This window comes from Haliaeetus albicilla, chromosome 18, assembly GCF_947461875.1.
Source record: "Haliaeetus albicilla chromosome 18, bHalAlb1.1, whole genome shotgun sequence".
Lineage (NCBI taxonomy): Eukaryota > Metazoa > Chordata > Aves > Accipitriformes > Accipitridae > Haliaeetus > Haliaeetus albicilla.
The window spans coordinates 29220089-29240655 of record NC_091500.1 but is presented as its reverse complement, the minus strand read 5'-3'; the positions used below and the strand labels follow the sequence as shown (position 1 = coordinate 29240655).

The 20567-nt window shown below is 49.0% G+C and overlaps 1 protein-coding gene and 1 long non-coding RNA gene across 2 annotated transcripts; both read right to left on the bottom strand.

The window, feature by feature from the left end:
- Positions 1 to 281: 281 nt before the first annotated feature.
- RACGAP1 (Rac GTPase activating protein 1) lies at positions 282 to 9073 on the bottom strand. Its single transcript, XM_069806272.1, has 17 exons — positions 8887 to 9073; positions 7510 to 7598; positions 6851 to 7053; positions 6323 to 6459; positions 6042 to 6111; positions 5769 to 5822; positions 4959 to 5036; positions 4704 to 4821; positions 4376 to 4506; positions 3967 to 4131; positions 3458 to 3553; positions 3016 to 3214; positions 2567 to 2672; positions 2220 to 2352; positions 1929 to 2064; positions 1558 to 1666; positions 282 to 1239 (listed from the first exon to the last, which is right to left on the bottom strand). The coding sequence occupies exons 2-17, from the start codon at positions 7592 to 7594 to the stop codon at positions 1164 to 1166; spliced, it is 1896 nt and encodes a 631-aa protein (XP_069662373.1). The 5' UTR covers positions 7595 to 7598; positions 8887 to 9073; the 3' UTR covers positions 282 to 1163.
- Positions 9074 to 9416: 343 nt separating this feature from the next.
- On the bottom strand, positions 9417 to 10258 carry LOC138689810 (uncharacterized). The gene is made up of 2 exons (XR_011328666.1): positions 10048 to 10258; positions 9417 to 9580 (listed from the first exon to the last, which is right to left on the bottom strand). It is a non-coding gene; the product is annotated as an uncharacterized lncRNA (long non-coding RNA).
- Between the last annotated feature and the right edge of the window lie 10309 nt (positions 10259 to 20567).

Here is a 20567-nt window from a genome sequence, read left to right as displayed (position 1 = left end):
GACAACCCAGGCTACCACGTTCAGCCCAGGCTATTTCACTTCCTGATACAATATTGGGGACCAAAACTGTTGTTCTCCTTCCTCCTCTGGACCCATGAGCCACAGCCCAGCGCATGATCCCACACCCCAGCAGCAAGAACTGCCCGGTTCATCAGTCCTTGGGGCAGGAGATACTCAGAGCACAGCACCTCAGCATTACAGCCTCCTATAACCCTACCCAGGCCCTGGATAAAACTCTGTAACACAAGTAAAAAGCATTAGCCAGAGAACAGAACCATAGGTCACATAGAACGTAATGATTTACTTAGCTGCACAGGTCAGTACAGTTTTCCAGAGCTCAATAAAAACAGCCACTTTATAAACTTCTGTATGCATTCCACAAGTCTTTTCACACAGCACTGGGCAAGGTCACATATCCCAATTTGGGAAAGCAGGGACTCCCAAAAGCAAGGGTGCTATTAAAGTATCTTTATTCCCTTTCACCAGTACGAGCAGCACTAGTAATTCATTTAGACTACCCAGGAATCCTTTGGGTTTGCATCTACAGGCAGTCCTCTACAGAATTCTCCCCTTGTAAACACAGTATCAGAAAACATTTCTTTAGAGAGTCACAGTCCCTCCAGCAGTTAATTAGACAGAGCAGCTTTTGCCCATCAGACAAATGCAACACTGCCATCCTCAGGATTACAAGCTGCACGACCACAGCGTGAGTCGTGTGCTGTTTGGAAGACTGGATTCTGACAAAGTTCAGTTGGGTTGTCACTGCTGTGTGAAGAACAACCTACAGAGTTTAAAAAAAAAAACAAGCCAAAAACCTGAAACTTATGATCCTTGTATGACTGTTCCACTTCCTATGGGTAGAAGACTGGATGTTATAGAAAAGTGTCAATATGTTCCTCTAGCATTTTTTTTTATTAACGCTTTGAACAAATCCTGCTAGTTACTTTCTTCACCAATACTAAATTCAGCACAGCATTAGATAATTAGATAATAAAAATACATTGCACAATAAAATCCCATTAAAAGTCTCGGTTAAGCTGAAGGATAAAAGAAAAAGGATCTTATTACATAAACTGCCAAGGGCTGCGGAAAGGACTTGCGCTTATTGTACTCGTGCATATTAGTGTGCAAATGCTAGGACGACATTAACTCCCAGGTCCACTTCACTTCAGCAGAGGAGAGGCAAAAAAGTTGCCCTGATGCCCAAGCTGGGTTGTTGACTTGCTTTTGCTCCCAAATCTAGTTCAAGAGAAGTAGAAAAATATCAGGTTTCGGATTTGGGATATAGAGGTCTAACACTTTCCCGTTCCCAGAGGTCATTCACCCAAATTTTACCCACCTCCTAAACAAAGTGTTCCTCTCCCTACCATATGACGACACTCATTAACCATTATGCAGCTGGCACTATTACTACAGTACTGATTAAGGGAGAGTTGACAGAGTAGTAAATCCAAGCTGCTCCCAGAACTGGGTCCAAAAGTCTATTTTTAGTTCTCCTTGAACACCCAAACAACCTGCAGTCTTCCCATCTCCATGATAGCACTCCATGGCACTTACTTGGGGGTGGTTTTGCTGAAGGTAGACCGGACCTTTTGGGACAGGGAGCTTGACGATGGTGTCTTGGAGAGCTGCTGTTCCGGAGTAGTGAGAGGTCCAAGCATGCTCACTGTCAAAAAAAGAGGCAGCAAAGTGAGCAACGTGAGGACAGCTGAAGTTTTCATTGCCATGCAAGGAACATTAGACATTCCCTAGCATCTGTCAAAAATACTAGACAAATCTGGTATTTCCTGGCATGCTTTTCTTCCATCTTCCTTCATAAAGCATACAGGAATGACTAGCTCCAACATCCTCGCAAATAGCTTTGATCAAGGGACATTATTTTTAATACAGCAGCTGCACAGCCAATAGAGCAGCACCCCAGGTGTTACCTTTAACATCTGGAGTCTGTGGAGTGGAGTAGGCATTGACGTTTTCAATTACATGCGCTGGGTCAATGTTTTCTTGCTCCACCATCATCAACTGACTCCAGTAGTCCATAGGCAACAGCAGAAGACGCTCCACTACCTACAGAGACACCCACAAGTAGCTGATGTTACAAAGCGGCAGGCAGCTTTGATACATTGACACCAGACAGGCATCACCTCAGCTCCCTCCAGCAATTCATTTGAATTCTCTAAATGGGATACATTCACCCAAGCCAGTCCTTTCTGCTGACCTACCTTGGGTTGCCGTTTAGTGTCTTGCAGAAGCGTCATAGGGTCAGGATCAGGTACCGCATGGGCAACTATTGTGGGGCCAAAGACTTTGGCCAAGTTGGTAATGTCCATTTTAGTCTCCGGGCTCTGAGCCACCCTGTATTAAAAAAAATTATTAACAAAGAGAGAATGTAGCTTCTCCCCTTTGCTTTTCATACAACTTCCCTTGTCCCACACACACTTCAGCCTCTGAATAAGCAGGTTTTTTCCAAAATGAAGACTTTATGCTCACAAGCAGTAACAAGAGCCAAGTAGAGAAAGCACCAGTGGCAACATCCCCTTTTCAGAACTACCAGTCCATTTGGACATACCTCTGCAGGTGGATCATGAGGAAAGCTAGGGTGTCCCTATTGGCCTGAGGAAGTTCACCAACTGCTTGGTACATAGCAGCGACACTGTTGTCCTCATCCAAGATTTCTGGGGAAAAAAAAAAAAAGTTTAGGTCTCAGAAAGTGGTCCCAGAGGCACAGCTGTAATATTCCCCTCACAGCAATAGCTAGCCTGAGAAACAAGGAAACCAGAAACTTCACATGCCATTTGTAATAATTTGGTATCCTGCCCAAGCACTAGAACTTGTTTCTTTCCTCTTCCAAAACAGTACAGTAGAAGAGAGATCTTCCCAGCATATTGCACATCATCAACACAGCTGCAAGTGTGAGGCCTCCACAGAGCACTGAGGTCTGCCAGTGCATGCTAAAGCTAAACCTGCAGCCATCAAGCCTAGGGAAAGAGTTGGAGATGTTATTTAGCAACTCCTTACCTGCAGCTTCCATAAAAGTCTTGTTTAACCGGAAAGTGAGAAGGGGTTCTTTCAGGCTGCGTAGAAAGTCCTTAAGAAGGCCACAGATAGCATGGATATCATCCACTTTACTGAGCAAAGGAATATTTTTTGCTCTAAGAAACTTCTCTTTCAGTTCCCTCACTGTCTTGTCACAGCCAGATATCCGGTAAAGGCCCGTCTGTTAACAGAAAGCATTGCTTAGAGGCAGAATATCAACTGCACATATAAAGCTGACGTTCTTCCACTCCCACTTTCTCTCCACACCTGAGCACTCTACACAGACACTGTTGTTCACTCAGAGTCACCCACTGAGCAGCACTATACACACACCATAAATACGAGATGTTTAGATTAACAATTTGTTTCCCTAACACCACAACCCATTTCATTAGCACTGTTTCACACCTCATTTTCATTTTACCTCATGCAGCCCTCGCTGCTCGATCTCATTAACACAGTGCACTATGATGGAAGGGATCATTGGAGGAGTAGAAGGGACGAAGTCCATCAAGGTCCCCTAAGAGGCAGAAGGGGAAAAAAAAAAAAAATACTCAAGTCTTCAAGACATGGAAAATACTCTCTCAGGAATTCACAGCGAGATCTAGGCTTAAAAAACAAATATTTTCTTCTTCATCAGCCCAGAGAAGAGCAACACTACATCCATCAGCACAATGCTGCAGGATTGCCTACCCAGAGCTGCCATGTTCCCAACTCAACACCCTCCTAACATTGCATCCCTACCACCCACTACCCTGGTTATTGAATGATACATTAGCAAGCTCATTTGCATCTTATTATGCAGCTCTGAGCAACAGGAGCTCTTCTGTAGAAGGCAGACTTGTTGGAGCCTAAGCACATTCTAACTCTAACCAAACATTAGTCCGTTCGTGTTGGCAGCTGTGCTGCCCCAAGCTCACCCTACAGACTTACATCTCCAATTCTCACAGGAGTGCCTGTCAAGGTGGGGATACAGGGAAGAGGGCAGCGGTCACGACACTCTGGATGAGTGACCACACGGCAATCTCTGCACTTCAGACAGATTTTTCCAAATTTTACTCTCTTTCCACATGGAACACACGATTCTGGCTTGATAACCTAATGATTCAGAGCATACAGATGGGAAGAGATTAGTGCAGCATAGTAACTCAGCAAGACTTAAACTGGATAAGCATATAGGATAACATATTGCCTGATCCATGCAGGTAACTGGTACAGTTAATATTGACTTGAGATATAATGGTTGCTAGCCTCTTCTCAATAGCTTGATATCACACACACACACACATATTTAAAAATGGAAGGAGATGCTTTTCCAAGTTCTTCCTGCCTATAGACCTACCGTCTTTGAAACAAATTCATGCAGCCTCACTCCCCCATTGTTCTGTGGGGTGCCAGAGCCATCAGTCTCCGGTTTGGATTCCAGCTGCTTACTGCCAATGCTTGACTCGCTGCTCCAAGGCTGCAAAGGACCTGAAAGACAGAAAAGGAAGAGTGTTGACTGAATGGAGTCACCCTCCACCCCGCATATTTTGCTTTAAAACCAAGTGCATCATAAACCAGAGGCAGCTGCCTAGATCCTCGAGGAGGTAACTGCAACATTTCAGGATAGCCTCCAGCCTACTAAGTAGTTGCTTCAGGACTGGAACAAATGGAGACATGACACCTACCACTCTTCCTCCGGCTTCTCAGACTATAAGGCACAGTCTGGATAGTAGAGATAGCTTCAATTGGGCCACCATCATTGGGGACCATGACAGTTGTCTTTGCTACTATGGATTCATTTCCCTGTAATGAAAAAATATGTGGTTAGTGACAGCAATACTGACAGGACATGGGATTTTCTAGTTTGTTGGCCCTAGAAACAGGTATGTAATATGACCAACTACTATAAATGCACACAAACCCAGCTGGAACCTCCATACCTGGTCCACTGTGGAGCCAATTGATCGAGTTTTCTTCTGAGGACCTGGCGGGCCTTCAATGAACTGCCTGGAAGACCGCTGAAAAGATACCATATATTTTTGTCTATGAAGCAGATATGCTGTTAACTTGGTGTTATACTAGTTCAGTATAACTAGGAGGACTGAACAATTGCCTGCACACACCACAGACACTTTAAGTTCTTCCACGGTACCAGTTCTTCATGGCAACTTTAAGGTTGCCATGAAGAATCAGAAGGCCTCAATATACTGCTTTTTCAAATCATTTTCATAGCCAGCTTTATAATCCAATTCAGAAAAGACAGACAGAAAGGAGGAGAGAAAAAAAAAAGAAAAACCACCAAAAACCAGAAGGGCAACTAAGCAAGTCCCAGACTCTTCCCAGCTCTGCTAGTGATGATTTCAGGCTGTCCTTTCCCACCTGTGCCTACTGCATACTACCAGCAGACCAGAAAAAGCACAAGCTCCTTTACAGAATAGAAAAATATTAACTTCCTACATCATTTTCCCCTAATCTGGTTGCTGTTAGTAATCTTCAAGTGCTTTCTTGCAAACTCTAGGCCATAACAGAACAAGACAAGCAGAACTCCACTCCAGTCATTTTCAGTAGACAAACAATGACATCAGAATTAACTTTGAATCTAAATACACAGCAGGTCTGAATTATAGTAGCAGCACATCCATCTGAAGTTTGATTCTGATTAGTAGCTCAGACATCATTATAGGTGGCTGCGAGATGACAGATGGTGACATTGTGTCAGCTAAGGCTTGAAGGGGAAGAATTGAACATACCCGCTTCTCTCTCCTTTTCAGTCTGACAGCTTTCACCATAGAGGAATCCCAGTCCTGTGGGAAATACACAGCACTGGTTAGCTCAGTGTAAATACCATACAGCCTCTGGCCAGGGCTTTCATTAAGTTTTAGCCAATAGCACACCAGAGAAATGCAAATCAGCTCTACCAGTTTAATACTACAGTAATCTAAACACAAGCAGTCTCTGAAGATTAACCCACACCCCTAAGGTTTTACAGTGGAAGAAAACTTTAGAACTTTGAGTTACATTACCAGTGACTCATCAGTCTTGTCAAAGCTGATGTCTGACAGAATTGAGCCAGATTCATCTATTGTAGACAGCCTAAATATCAAAAATTAGAAGAAACTTGTATCAGTTTGGCTTTCACTCAGCCATGGTTCCAGAACAATCTTACTGACTCAGAAGAGCTGTATTTCAAACTGGAATAAAAAGTAAAACTCTGTTGATATGAGTGCAATATGTGTCACAAAGGTACATGGCTGGACTGCTATCTGACACTTACATTGCTCAGACAAAATGCTATTTTTCTTACCTTTTGTTGCCTGAACCCCCTATAGAAACCTGTGGCCTGTTAAGAAAGGCAAGGGCAGACTTCTGTTCTTCACTTAGCTGAATACTCCCGGATGCATCACACATGAGCAGCTCTCGAATCAGTTGTATTTGGCGTTCCTGTAAAGGTAGATAATAGCAGAAGCTGCCACAGGATAAACTGCGTTTAATTACTGTATGAACCAATCTCAAGCGTTTGAGATGCCAGACAGGCTCTCAGAACTTGTGTCAATAGACAGCTAATGGCTGCAAAGCCCATGCTCTGACAAGTAATGGCAGCTCAGCTCCAAACAGCAGCCAGCTGCCTTTTTCCAGACCAAAGCAGAAGGCTACTACACGGACCCAAGCCAATTTGTTGTTGTTGTTGGGTGGGGGTGTGTGTGTGTATGTGTCTGTCTCCCCGGAAAAAAGTTATCATGAGTGCCAGTCCTTATTATCCATAGATCAATGCAGTTTAATCACCTTGTCTCCACACTCTAAAGAGCTAACTGGTAATAAAAGAATTACTCACCAGCTTTTCACAGTCCGTTTCAGCTTTTTGCCTTCGTTTGATCTCCACATCCACTTGATTGCGAGCATGTTTCAGCTTCACATCCAAAGCACTACGTTCAGCTTCAGTTTTCATGAGAAGATCTTTGCACCTGCCAAGCTCATGCTCCGTTTTCTGCAATTTTCTCCGATGCTCTTCAAAGTTCTTTGCTAACTGAATAAACTCTGGAGAGAAAACAAACATCTTTAGCTACCCAGGAAAGCAGAGGAGACGCAGCAGCTCTCCTTTCACTGACAGAAGATATCTATTAATATAACCTGCTCTCAACTGAAGAGCAGAGAAGCCAGCCTTTTGGCAAATCCACCTACACTATAGATGTTCATGAAATCTTGCAGTTTTTCAGACCAAGTCCTTCATGCCAGTATCAACTAGAAGAGCTAGAACACGAGACCCTGTGTGGATGAAGTCAGCTTGCTACAAGCAGAACATGGCACTGCCTGGAAGTTCAGCCTATGACTTCATATTTCTCAACAATGAAAAAAAAAACATCAAATCCGACTACCTGTAGCAGTCTTATTATCCATAACTTCATCAACGGATTCTTCAATATCAGCTAATAATGTTTGTTTGCATGTTTATATTCTTACAGCAAAGACAGGACATCCCACTTCAGAACTTACGGTATTCGTTTCCTTCACTTAAAACTTCAGCCTGGCGCATAAGTTGATCATACAGACTCCGTAAGTTCAGCATCGCAGTCTCCATCTCCCTGCCAAGAAACCAGAGCTAAATAAACAGCCCAACCCTTTCTTCCCACCTCCAAACAGACAACGCGTTACCAGCCCAAAGAAGAGAATCAGCTTCAGAAATACTGATTTTTAAGGCAAGTTTTAGAAGCTGCACGAAAAAAATACATCAAGAGTTATGTTTTATGGAGATATATGCATCTAAATTCTTTCGTAGGGAATGAAAATTCTCAACCCTCCAGTTTACAGATAGCAAAGCCACAGGGAGAGGCAGTATAGCTCCCCATCTTATTGCTTCAAACATTCTCCAATATACTACAGAGGCTCAGAACCCAAGGCAAGATTAGGGATCACAAACCACTCTCCTTCTGGAAGGCTGCAGAACACAGCTCATGCCCTATCTACGAATGAGTTGGTACTATATAGGCCACTAAAAATCTGCAAGTTTTCAGAGCTTCGTAAGCTAAAAATAGGAGCATCATTCTGGGGAATTTTAATACAGTTTTAAATTTAGCTGCATTTTAAGTTACAGCTCCTACTACAAATAGCCGTTAAAATTCAGACAGTCAGCGCATTTTCCTCAAACAGTAGCAACAATGGCACAAACAGAAGCAACGAAGAGGAAAGTCTCCAGCTCAGCAACACAGAAATTACTTTGCTAATGTAAGAGGTTGCTGGGGCACACAGGACAGCCTCGGCTAATGAATTAGCACTCGGAGCAGGTGCAGACGTAGTTGGGAGAGGTGCCAGGAGGGAACACAACACACCAGCTTAACGCTTAGGAGGCCACCGTGGAAAGCTTTGAAGTACTCTATTCGCAGTTACGGACTCTACAGACACATAGGTATCCCGGGATTTTCTGTATTTCGTGGACTAGGAGGTGTGGAAGAGCTCTCTGCTAAAAGGCCCTCCTCTGTTCCTTGTAGTCCGCTTAATTCATTGCGCGGAGCACTTCTACAGTTTCGTGCCCTAATGACCAGCACCACGATCGTTAGCCCCGCGCCCAACTCCACGGCAGAGGCCGAGGAGGGCGAAGCAACAAGGCCAGCCCGTAAAGCACCCACAGCCGCCCTCCAAAGCGGGAGGCAACGAGGGAAAAGGTCTCTGAGGAAACCGGCACCGGGCCCGCCCAGGGCGCCGGCCCGCGCTGCACCAGGAAGGCGGCTCCCCTCGGCCGGTGAGGGGGACCCCGCGGCCCGGGCGGGGCCCGGTACTGGGACCCCGCCGCCTGTGCAAGGCCCGGTACCGGTTACCGGGGCTGGGACCCCGCCGGTTTCCCCTCAGCCTCCCTCACGCTTCCCGCGCACTCACCTTGAGCCGCCGGCTCGGCGCGAGCTCTGACTCCAACCGCCCAACCTAACCGCCCCGCACTTCGGTTTGAATCCCTGACGCCAGCCAATCCCAGCGTGATCCCCACCCTCCCCGGCTTCTCATTGGCTCTGCTCACTGGGAGGCTGAAGTCAAGCCGGGCGCCATGTCTGCTGAGGGCGCGGCCTCTCTGCTCCACTCCCTGGCTCGAAGGCGGACGGGGGCGGGAACGGCCGCGTCCTGAAGCTGGCCAGGCGCCATCTTTACTGTTGGTCGCTGGCCCCAGCCCGTGTTGCTTAGCAACAGAGCAAGCCGGGGACGCCGGCAGGGCCTAGGCCCCCGGGCCCAAGCGCAGCCATTGGCACCAGAGGGGCTGTTTTGGGGAGAAAAAAATGGTATTAGGCCCAGCCCCTGTTGTGATTTTAAGCAAAGCCATTGGCACACGGCGCAGGTGGGCCTAAGCCTCCCCCACACGCTGGTTCTGCAGAGCACCGTAAGGCCCACGCAAGGTGCAGGATGCAACCCATAGCCGGTTCAGAGCTTTAATACTTGACCGGGAGGCCATTTATTAAGTGTCATCGCTTGAGAAATATGATGCGTTGACTGATTTTTGTCTTTGAAATGTTGATCGGAGCTGCAGCCGGCAATCCATCCTGCGTGCCAAAAGGCAAAACCCCATTTCAAGTTGCATATGAGCCTTCCATTCGCAGACGTTTAATATGCAAACCAATAAAACACAAACCAAAACCCAACAATTACAAGAAGTGAAATCACATAATCATAAAATAACAATGCGTTTTAATCTTTTAAATCTGAAACAAAACAGCGGGTAATTGAAGAATGGATATTAGCAATTAGAAAGCGGAACTAAATGCTTAAAATTGCTAAGTGGAAAAGGGAGTTCGTAAAGCAGATTGCTCTCTAACATCCAGCTGCTGTGTCAGAACTGCTTTATTTAGGTTATATAGTCTGCTTTAACTTAATTAATAATAATTAATTCATAATAGATTGTAAAAAGCCTCAAGGTCTTCTGAAAAGTAAACATTAATGAGGCTTCCTTGAGGAAGTTAGTCAAAATTAGCTACATTTTATAGGGGAACAGAGGCCCAGAAGAGACACAACCCATCCTCCGAGTCAATGGCAAAGCAAGAGAAAGGCACTGACCTTGATATTTGACCTTGTGGCACGGCAAATCATTCAAAAGCCCAATTTGCCCCAGCCTGGAAAACGATTTGGAAGCTGATGGTTACACCTGGCTCTGCTGAGAGCCGCTTGTGCATGCACATCCCATCCCAGCACTTCTTGCACCCCCATTTCTGAGGAGGTTCAGCTGTTTCCATGTCAGCCCTGGGGCCTCCTGCAGCTCCTGCCTGTAATTAAATCTTCGCAGCTAAGACGTCTCTATTGGCAGATCATATTTATAGGCAGGCAAGTTGTTTTAGTGTCATTCTTAAGAGCTAAGGAGGCTTTTGCTCATAAGCAAATTCTCTTCTCTCTTAAATTGTCATCCGCAATCTTGTGCCAATAAAAAGGCACATTATTTTAGATTATTGCCCCCGTGGTGCTTGTAGTGAGTTACTGTGTTAGGTACTGGGTTTCAGTGTTACGCCAATTAGATTTCTTCCATACGCGTTCAGACATCGTACTTCCAAATCCACCTCTGAAGTGTGATGGGTGGGAGCTCCAAAGGCATCAGGAACTGAGTACCCCCAAAAAGCTTCCCAGAAACTCCCTTGCTTGCTGGTATGATGTGGACATACCAAATGGGACATGTCCTACAGCACATGCCACTTGCTCGGTCCCAGCCCCACTCCCTAAAAGCTTTGTAGAGTTTTTCTTTCCTCCTGACTGATGCATGATGAGAGCAGAGAGGTCAGACGCACCTTTCATATATAGCTTTATTTCAAGGGAGAAGAAAAGGCAAAAGGATTGAGGGCCTTTTCAGGAGCTGCTTTATTGCAAAGTAATTATATTCTCTTTTGTTTGTGTCGGGGAGGGGAGGGAGAAGCCTTGAAATGTCTCATCTGGGAAACCGTTAATAGAATTTATGCTAATTTGATGATTCCGGCGATTACTGGCGGAAGCACTTCACATTTTCAGGCAGCAGAAATTCTCCTCCAGTTCCTCCTGCAGTCTCGCTCTGTTTGGTCTTTAGCCCGATCACCTTCTCCAGCTGCCGGAGACTCCTTTGCTGGGAAGCGCTTGCAGACCCCATGATGTGACTGGGATTTTTGCTTATGACAATGCCGATGGGCTCACTGGTGACCCCGTGCCTTGATCTTTTGGGGCAGGATGCAAAGAAGTCTGCCCCAGTGCCTCGCTGTGCCAGCAAGCAGCCCTGCAATAATGAACCTTTCCCTCCCAGCCTCATCCTCTGGTGGAGCTTCGCAAACACAAATCTCTCTGCCCAGCTCCTGCCTAATTTAGTCCAGAATTGCAAACCCATTTGTGCAGCTTTGTGCTCAGGGGAAATCTTTATTAAGTTTCTTTTAATCCAAAACCAGTTAGAGCATGATAGTCTTTATGAAGAGCCATTCAAAAAAAAAAGGGGGGGGGGGGAGCGGAACTAGAAACTTTTAACACAACAACCTTTCTCCAGGGGAAAAAAAGCAGAAAAAATTATCTTAGGTGCATTTCACTTGCTGTGTTAATACGGCACAGGTTTCAAAAAGGAATGACTCAGTATCATGAGGAAAATACCCAGCAGGCTGAGCAGGGAGGGCAGCCTGGCTTTAGCCAGAGGAAGCTGGACATTTTGGGGAATTAATTTCTAATTTCTCACGCCTGGCCCGAGGCGCAGGCCGGCAGATGGCATCACGCTCATGCCGTTGGGTGGGAGATGTGGGGCCTCAGCCATCCCTCGTTTGTGCAAAATATTGCTCAGCGCATCGCCCGTGCAGTCTGCAAGGAGGGTACCAAAGGAGCCGGGTTTGTGCCCTTGGTCCGAACGATGAACCAGGTTTATCTGTGATCTCCCGCCTGCGTGAACTCAGGATAATTCCTCCAGCAGTGGCTGGCACTGGGGTAAAGAGCACTTGGATGGGATCAGCCAAACCTGTCTGCAGCAACATGCAGTCCATCCTCTCTGCTCCTCGTAGCGAAACAGTGCATTAATGTCAGCAGAGAAGCCACGGCCTTATCCTGAACTCGTTAAAAAACAATGGGAGTCTCTATTGCCTTCATCTGGCTTTTAATGAATGACCTCTTGTCGCCGGGAGCTGCGTGCAGTGACAAAGGACCTTTGTGGGCTGATATTTATGATTTCATTTAAGCCGGGGAGTAAGTTAAGGGAGAGGGCTGGAAAAATAAGAGCTGAGCTGATGTTTCCTGCTTTAAACTCAAGGGATCTTTATCTAGTTTTTGTATTAATACAGTTGTCATCTCTTAAATATTTGAGCAACTCGTAGCCATGAACACTCCCGCGCTGGAAGGACGCACAGGTCATGCTCGGTGGCAGGGCAGGGAATGACTCCGGCTCTCCTGAGCCCCACACGTTCCTTCGGGCCCTAACACTGGGGTGGTGGGAAGGTTTTGCATTTTCCTAGTGCCCCCCCCAAAATTGTACACACATCAAGCACACCGAGCCCTGCTGTGAGAGCCCACAACCTGCTTGCGGGGGGCTGGCGTGCAGCCCCGGGGAAGAGTGCAGCCACCAGGTCCGAACAGCCCTCCCCGCTCCAGCAACTTGCCAACGCTGATAAATTTTTGCCTTTTCCTTCGGCAGGCCTTGGTGGCGGATTAAGCAGCTGGGAGTCTGGAGTGAGAGTGCGTCCCCTCTCCTTTGCCATGCAAACAGAGAAAATTAATCTTCCAGCTTCCTCTGATATTTGGGCTGAATTACAAGCTGGGAGCGGAGATAAAGCACGGGCGAAAGGAAGGTACAGGTACAGCAGAGAGCTGGGCTGCCTGGCACAGGCCTTTGTCCGTGCAGATAACGGCTCTCCTCCTTGTGTCATGCATAATTCACCAGCATTGCCTCCCTCCGTCCTGGTCATCCCTCTCTCTGCTTTCACTGCTCCTCTTCCACAGAAACTGGAAGCCTCCTTGTCCAAGTGAACCCGTGAGCGTTGGCCACGCGTGTATGTGCAGAAGCACACTCGTGCGTGGGGAGCAAGTATGTGGGTGCATCCAGAGACACAGGAGCAACATGCAAATCTCAGCTGCAGCGTAGCTCTCTTGGCAGGTTTGCCCTGGGACGTAGGTAAGGGGAGGTTGTCCCCTCTACCTGGAGGGTGACAGAGCTGGGGCACAACACTGCTGCAGACTGTGCTGGGACGAGCCACCGATGTCCTGCACACAGCCCAGCAATACCCGACACCAATCCAGCTAAACCAAACCAGCACATCAACTTCTGCAAGGGCCTAGGGTGTAATTTCGTATGCCCATCACATTTCAGCTTCGCTAACCATGCTATCTCCCTAAATCCCTCTGATGTTATAGTTGGATAGAGGTTACATCCTTTGGGATACCAACCCCAGCATTAACAGACACCAACTGCATTTTATTTGGTCGATCATCCAGCAGCTTCTCTGTACCGCTCTTGACAGAACTGTGCCACCCGGAGCAGAAAAGCCATGGAGGTTTTCCATTGCCGCCGAGAGTTTCTTTCCCAGAACAAAGCAGAAATAACCCCGGTCACTCCCAGCCAAACAGTGAACATAGACACCTGCTTAATTATTTTTTCTTTGTAAATGAAAGCAGTGTCGTGAGTTTAATAACCACTGCTTGGGAGTAATTGGGGCGATTATTGTATGGCCCAGGGGGAAAATTGCAGCTTGTTATCTCCAGGGAGTAGCATTAGGATCCAGCAGATAATCAGAACGTTATTTGTTGCACTGTAGATGACATTTCTTATGGATTTAAAAGTGATAGTGATCAAACTGTGTTGTCAGAGCCACCCCCAAACTGGGGAATCCAGGGACCTGTAAGCTAAATAGCATCTGAAGCTGCCTGGGACAGCTGTTCTTCCAGCAGGACAGCACGAATAACGGACATACATGCTGTATTTGAGCTCAAAACACTTCCGGATCTGAGTATCACTCATCTCTTTTTTAATTTGATCTTCTCATAAGAGACATGACACTCAGGATGCTGCATGAGAGGATGCAAAGGGGGGATATCAGGTCTTAACAGATGCTGCCAACGAGATCTGTACTCAGCGATAAGGTTGTTTGAGACCTTCCCTCCTCCGTTTCTCCCTCCCCACACCAATCAATAGCCTTTGCCTGTCCTCTCGCCTACAGCAGCCCTGAAATTTGAGGCTCAGTCAGGAGCAACGCTCACACGCTGCTGCAGCATCAGGACCTTTGTCTGCATGGTCTCACGGAGACCATCAGCACTGGGCATCCTCCCCGTGCATGCCACGATGGCTCCCCATTGCACAGCTCGGCAGCTCCCATCAGCGTTGTGCTCTCTGTAAGACATTTGTGCACCGTCAGGTAGCAGCTTTCAGCTCCTGGAGGGTTTCTGAGCTGGGGGAGCCAGTTCCAGCAAACCCAGACGGGGTGAGTGGGCAAGATGCAGCACAGCTCCCGCTGATGCCTCCCAAACACTAGCCCTTCTCTTGGCACCCCAAACTGTGCTCATCCAGCCTTGATGCAGGGGCGGAAAGAGGATTTTTAGGGAGGCTAAGCCCAGCCAGAGTCTCTGGTGCTCTCTCTTTTGTAGGCTTGCTGCACAGGAGTGTCCCCAAATCCTGGTTTGGGCACTGCTCCCAGGGACGGGCTCGTGGATGACATGACAGCACCTCGGCACCCGCACGACACCAGCGAAGAGGATCCTGCCAGGCCCAGGAGAGTGCTAAGCCAAGGCAGGCTCCGCTATCGATCCCCTAATCAATGACAGTTCAAGGCCTGGAAATGACAGCGCCTTTTCTTAGTCCTCAATTCCCACCCAAGGCTGAGCACAGGGAGGAAGGAGCTCGCTCAGAGGTTTAGCAATAATCCGAAGCAGGAGCAGAGACGGGAAGATTGTCTTTTGCAGCAGGTGGGTTGTTTAACAAATTGGACACATAACGAGACAAAAGGCACAGAGGAAGGAGATCTGGCGGGACTGGACCTTTATCTCCGGCACGTTGGCAGCCAAATCTTTGTGCAATATTTATCAAGGGTGAGCGGGCAGGAGAACTGGCAGTCGATGCATAAGTGAGGAATTAAAGCCACTGCCATCCTTATCTCCCAGGCAGATATGCAAGGGGAGGGGTGGACGGGAACTGAGACCCAGCCCAGGGCAATCGAGTTTGAAACCATTTGTGGATTTAACAAGTCCAAACTTTATTAGCTCAGCTGATGGGGAGCAAAGCAGAAGCACCAAGGAGGGCAAACCAGCATATCCACATCCTCCAGCTGCCAGAGCTGAGCACACTGCCTCAAGGCAGGTATTTCGGCTGGAAAGTCCCTCACATCACTGGGCAGGCACTGAACAGCCGGGCAGGCATGGCAAAGCTACCCCAAAGGCACCAGGTAAGGCATCAGCGGTCTTTCAAGCCCCGTTAAAATTCACTTTTAAACTGGGGAGTTTAGGAGCTGCTACACTTTCTCCCCTAATTTTGTTCAGCAGTGAGACAAAGGCAAAAGATGCTCTACCCTCAGGTGTATTCATATTTTCCACAGCCAGAGCCACAGCTGTCTTGTGGAGAGCAGGCACCGCTTGGCACTTCACAGCCACCCCGTGAATATGCCCCACGAGACACGGCCAGGAAAACCGCAGGGGAAGGGATGGATACAACCTCAATAATATCTGCAGAGCTCCAAGTCGGTCCGCCGAGGGTTTTTGCAGGCGAGCCATCCCCAGGGAGGGCAGCTCAGCTCCTGCAGCGGCCAGCCGGGTCCCCTGGCCCCTCCGGCACGCGCGGCTCCTGCAGCTGGGGATGGCGAGCGAAGGGCTGCTTCGTCTCCATGATCCCCTGGGAATCCCCAGCTCTCACATAACGTGCTGGTAATTAACTCACTTATTGGCTTTGCTTTTGCTGAGATTGCACGTTCAAGATGGGCTCCATCTGCTCCTTGCATGGGCTTGGCTGCTGGGGGAGGGTAGCAACCCCCCCCCGTTTATAATGAGAGAAACGTGTCATTTCTGCAAACTGGGGACAACGATAAGGCCGTGTTGGGGACCAGCAGCAGCCCTTCGACAACGGCTGCCGGTCCAGGCTGCCCAACTCCACCAGCCCTTTCACCCCACACCAAACTCCTGCAATCAGCCTCCTCCCCCAGGCACACACCAGCCCCAAACCTGCCTCCGCCGGGGCCACCACAGCCATCGGCTTCATTATATTTTTTTAGGGGATTTGCATCTCTCTTTTCAGTTTCTCTTCAAGGCAAATAAGAGCGCAAGAAGCCAAGCGGGACCTCATTTTTGGAGATGCTGGACTGCTGCATATCAGGCAGCTGCTGGAGCATATAGTGCTATATTCCCTCCGTGCACAACGCAATTCCTCCTAGAGAAATGGGATGCAAACACCAAGGACCAGCAATACCAGAGTAACTCCCAGCTATGGCCCTTCCCAGGCAGGTTCCCCCTTTGGCCCTGATGTGGTTCCCATAAATCCTCCCCAGGTTATTCCAGCCGCTGTCACAGAGCTGTAGCAGCAAATCTCAGCTTAGCTCCAAGCAAAGCAGCGCAGGTCCCCCAGCACCCATCTGCACTGCCTTTGTCTCCTCAGCCTTTGAGCGGTGCTTTTCCTCCTCTCTGCTGCAAAGAAACGCATTAGTTGCAACATTGCTTTAATTTGTTTGCCAGCTTTCAGAGAGCGGAGAGGCTCGCTGCTCCCATCGGTGCTGTTTGGAGGATGTTTGCACGCTGGCAGTGTTAACCCTTTGGCTCCTGCGAGATCGCTGGGGCTGCTGGAGCACATTTGCATGCCCAAGACACATGAGCTGCCTTCTCCATCACGGCTCCACGGTGCTCGGGCCCACAGCGAGCGTGTGCTGCTGGCCCAACCTGGCACTCACCAGATGGGGGGATCCATTTCCCCTTCCAGCTATCCTCAGCGTTTCCTTAATGAGATGAGTTTTGTTGTGACCACAACCAGTGTCAGAGGGAATAAAAGAGAATGCGATCTGAACGGGCTCTACGGCAGTGACAAGGACACGGGGACAAGCAGCCGCAAGCAAAGCCAGGGTAGCACAGGCAGAGAAACGGTATCGGACGAGCAGGGCAGCAGAGGGGGACGGGCTGGATCTGCACCCAGGGAGGAGCTGGGGGATCCTGTTGCCCTGCACCGCACATTGCACATCCCAGCATCTCACTTCTGTGCGCACACACGCAATGCTGGTACCTGCTCGTGGCCTGGGACTGCGGCAAGGTGTTTGCCTTTGCTGGACACATCTGCAGGAACACTGGCATGGCCCCTGACAGCACAGGGCGTTCAGGACAGTCGCTGAGCAGTAGCCAGTGGTTTTGCATTGCCTCATGCTAATTGCTCGAGCTAATGAAGCCACACGCTCAGCTCAGTGACTTTCCGCAGGGTTTCCATCCGCCTTCGGTTTGCGATCTGCCATTCACAATTCTGGAAAGCTGTGGCTGATCGATCACAAGATTTCCGGGATGGCAAAAGAGTAGAAACAGCCCTGAAGGAGCTGTAAAAAAAACACAGCAGCTCTGAAGCAGGTGAGAGGCACCCAGATCCAAGGGCGATGAGCAGCAAGAGAAGGAAATCCCAGATATTCAGACCCACGTGTGCAATGTTGGTGCAACATAGACGCAGCGATACGGCTCTTCCCGAGGCTGCTGGCGAGGTGGTGTACCTGCCTTCCCTCAGGAGATGGGCGCCGAGGAGTTTGTCTCCTGGCCCTTGAGGACGGTTTCTGCTGCCAAAACCCCAGGAGAGCCCGAACCACCTTCCCCCTTCCCCATCGCTCTCTGTGTCGCCAGGTCCCCCGCACCCGCACTTCAAGGTGCCTGGTTGTTAAGCGATTCAGCCTCCTCTTTATCCCGAGCGTGGTTCTGAAGGTTTAAATAGAAAGATATCAAAATAAAAGATAATTGTTGAGAAAGGTGAATAGGGAGGAGGGAAAAAAACCATCAGCACGGAGGAACTCTTGTCTAATTTCTCACCCACGCGGAGCACAGCGATATTAGTGCCTTCAACTCTGGTTCGTAAAAGCTTTCATGGCTTTATTACCAGCTCCCTGAACAATTTGTCCTTTTAATAAACCAAGGCCTCCAGATAGCATGTCTGCCCATGGGAGATCCCATCAGGACATGGTTAATCCGGGCAGAAATAGCACAGAACGTCATTGCACTCACCTGACCAAGGAAGCCCTCATCTGAGGCAAGAAAAGGTTAAAAAACACCCCAAAACGCAAGGGGGAGAGGGGAGGGTGGGAGAGAGGAGCCACCTCTCTGCCGGGGCCTCGCTGCCACGGCGGTGGCACCCGATTAATCGGTGCTGCTGGGTGTCCTCGCCTTCCCCATCAGCCCTGCTCTCCACAGCCGCTGGCTTTGGCCACAGAGGCCTTTAATTATCCAAACTGCTGCCCCTCACAAAATTAAATGCCGCTGAGGATGACTCAGTGTTTAATGGACTGGCTGCTCCTCGCGCCGGGAGAGCCAAGCGGGTGCAAGTGAGAGCACAGCACAACACGGCATAAATCAGACAGAGACACTCTGCACGGGGGTGAGTGACCCAGCAGCTCGGAGCAGGGAGGCAGGCAAACTGCTGATTTTAAGCCGTTGCATTTTTACTCAGGATAGCCCTGTTGGTAACTCCCGCGAGCAGCAGCTCCGGGTGCTGTGGCTCGACCCTCCGCCTGGGCTGTCTTTGACCCTTCACGTCTACTGCCACTCGGGTGATGGGGATGCGCTTGATTTAGAAATCCCATGGTATCATCAAGCTGCTCGTGCTGGGTTCTCGTTTCTCAGCGTTTAGGTATAGTGATTTCCTTTGGAAAGGTCTCAGAAATGGCCAGGCTTGGTTTAAATGGCAAGAGCAAATAGGAGCCAAAAGATGGACCACAAAGCTTATCTCTGCCTCTGTTCGCCTACTCGGGATGGCAACGTGCTCCAGGCCAGCCAGAGCCAGCAATGGCAAGAAGCAGCTCTGCTAATAGCCTCGTTAGTACCACCAAGATGCTGAGGCTTTGGCTTCCAGCAGATAATTAATGATGTGCTTATGAATTAGGAAGCCCTGGACCTCTACCAGGACCTATGTGAAGGCAATGGAGCTGCTCTTGGTTCAGAGCTGCAGCAAAATGATGCCTCGAGGAGCAGCCCGGAGCGATGGGGATGGCCTACTGGGACCAGTGGTACCCAGCCCCATGCAGATCCAACAGCCCCCTAATGCCAGAGCTACCCCACCAGTGAGGAAGGCACATGTAAAAAGTCCTAGTAAGGCCCCACAGTGCCTCATTTGAATACAATTTACTGTTGCTAATGATGCTGATGGTTATTTCCCCAAGCTAGGAAGCATTTGGCCCCAAAATGGGCTCCTGGAAGCAATTTCACATGAGCAATCTGTAATACCAGAGCTGATGGAAGCAATTTGCAACCCATTAGCTGAGAGAGGCTGTGAAGATATTTTACAGGTCACTCAGCCCAGGTTTGAGGGGAACTTGAATTTTTCCCCCTCTCCCCTAGAATTTCTGGCCTGGATGGGGTGACAGAAAGGGCTGCGAGGCTGGACACTGCACCAGCCTTGCAAAATCCACCGACATGAAGGATTAGAGCAACACCAGGTTCACAGCGCAGGGCAAACAACGGCACCGTCCTCCCAATGAGCAGCTGAGCACCAAAGCGCTGCCTCCGCGGCCCCGGCAGCAAGGGCTTTGTGGCACGCCACGCTGGTGGCCTTTTAATTAAATCTCTCACCTTAAATACACAATGCAATCCTAGAGATTGCAGGGCCAGTCACCCCCAGGGCTGTCACACCCCAGGAAGGGAAGCGGAGGTGCCCAGTACCTCCAGCACCCACAGTACTTAATAGACCATTATGAATTAAATTGCCTCCTCTACAGCAGCTGGGTGGCGGGTGCAGATAAAGAAGCAATTTGCAAGCCAGGGCTGCCTTGATGGAGGGAGCGATAGCAGGGCATGACCCCCCAAAGATGCATGGAAAAGCATCTCTCACCCATCCTTGCAAACCCATCCTTGCCCTGGGGATGCTCTTCCAAGAAGCGGGATGGAAGTTTGTTTCCGTAACAGAGGTGTGTATGGTGGAGCAGGGACAAACATTGCTCAGAAGGTGAGAAAATAGCCCCGGGACTTGAGTTATCCCTTGGGCCAAGCTCCCAAGGTGTTCCCAAGACATGCCAGCGCCTGCCTGTCTGCTGGAGCCTGCACTGGGAGCCTCAGCACTGCAGCACCTTCCCTTAATTACTTTTTTCATGCTAATTCAATCTGTGGGCATGCCTGAGGGGAGCCCTAGCTACTGGATCTGAGCCGGGACTGAGCACCCATTTTGCACAGGAAGGATACAGCCAGAGCAGCTCACCTCCATTTCACACCCCACTGCCCATCGCTCTCAGGTCCCATCCCAGGCCACCCCTTGGCTACCCGACTTTAAGCCTGTGTGCCTGGTGTCTTGGTGTTATCACCTGGGGCTAACTGTTAGCTCCTCATCCATCCCACAGCCCTCAGCTGGTCCCGCTGCCTCTCCCAGCAGGAATTAACACAACCTTCACGTGGCTCCCCCGAAAAATAACGCGGAAATACTCGTGCTCCCCACGCTCCACTCGACTCCAAGGATG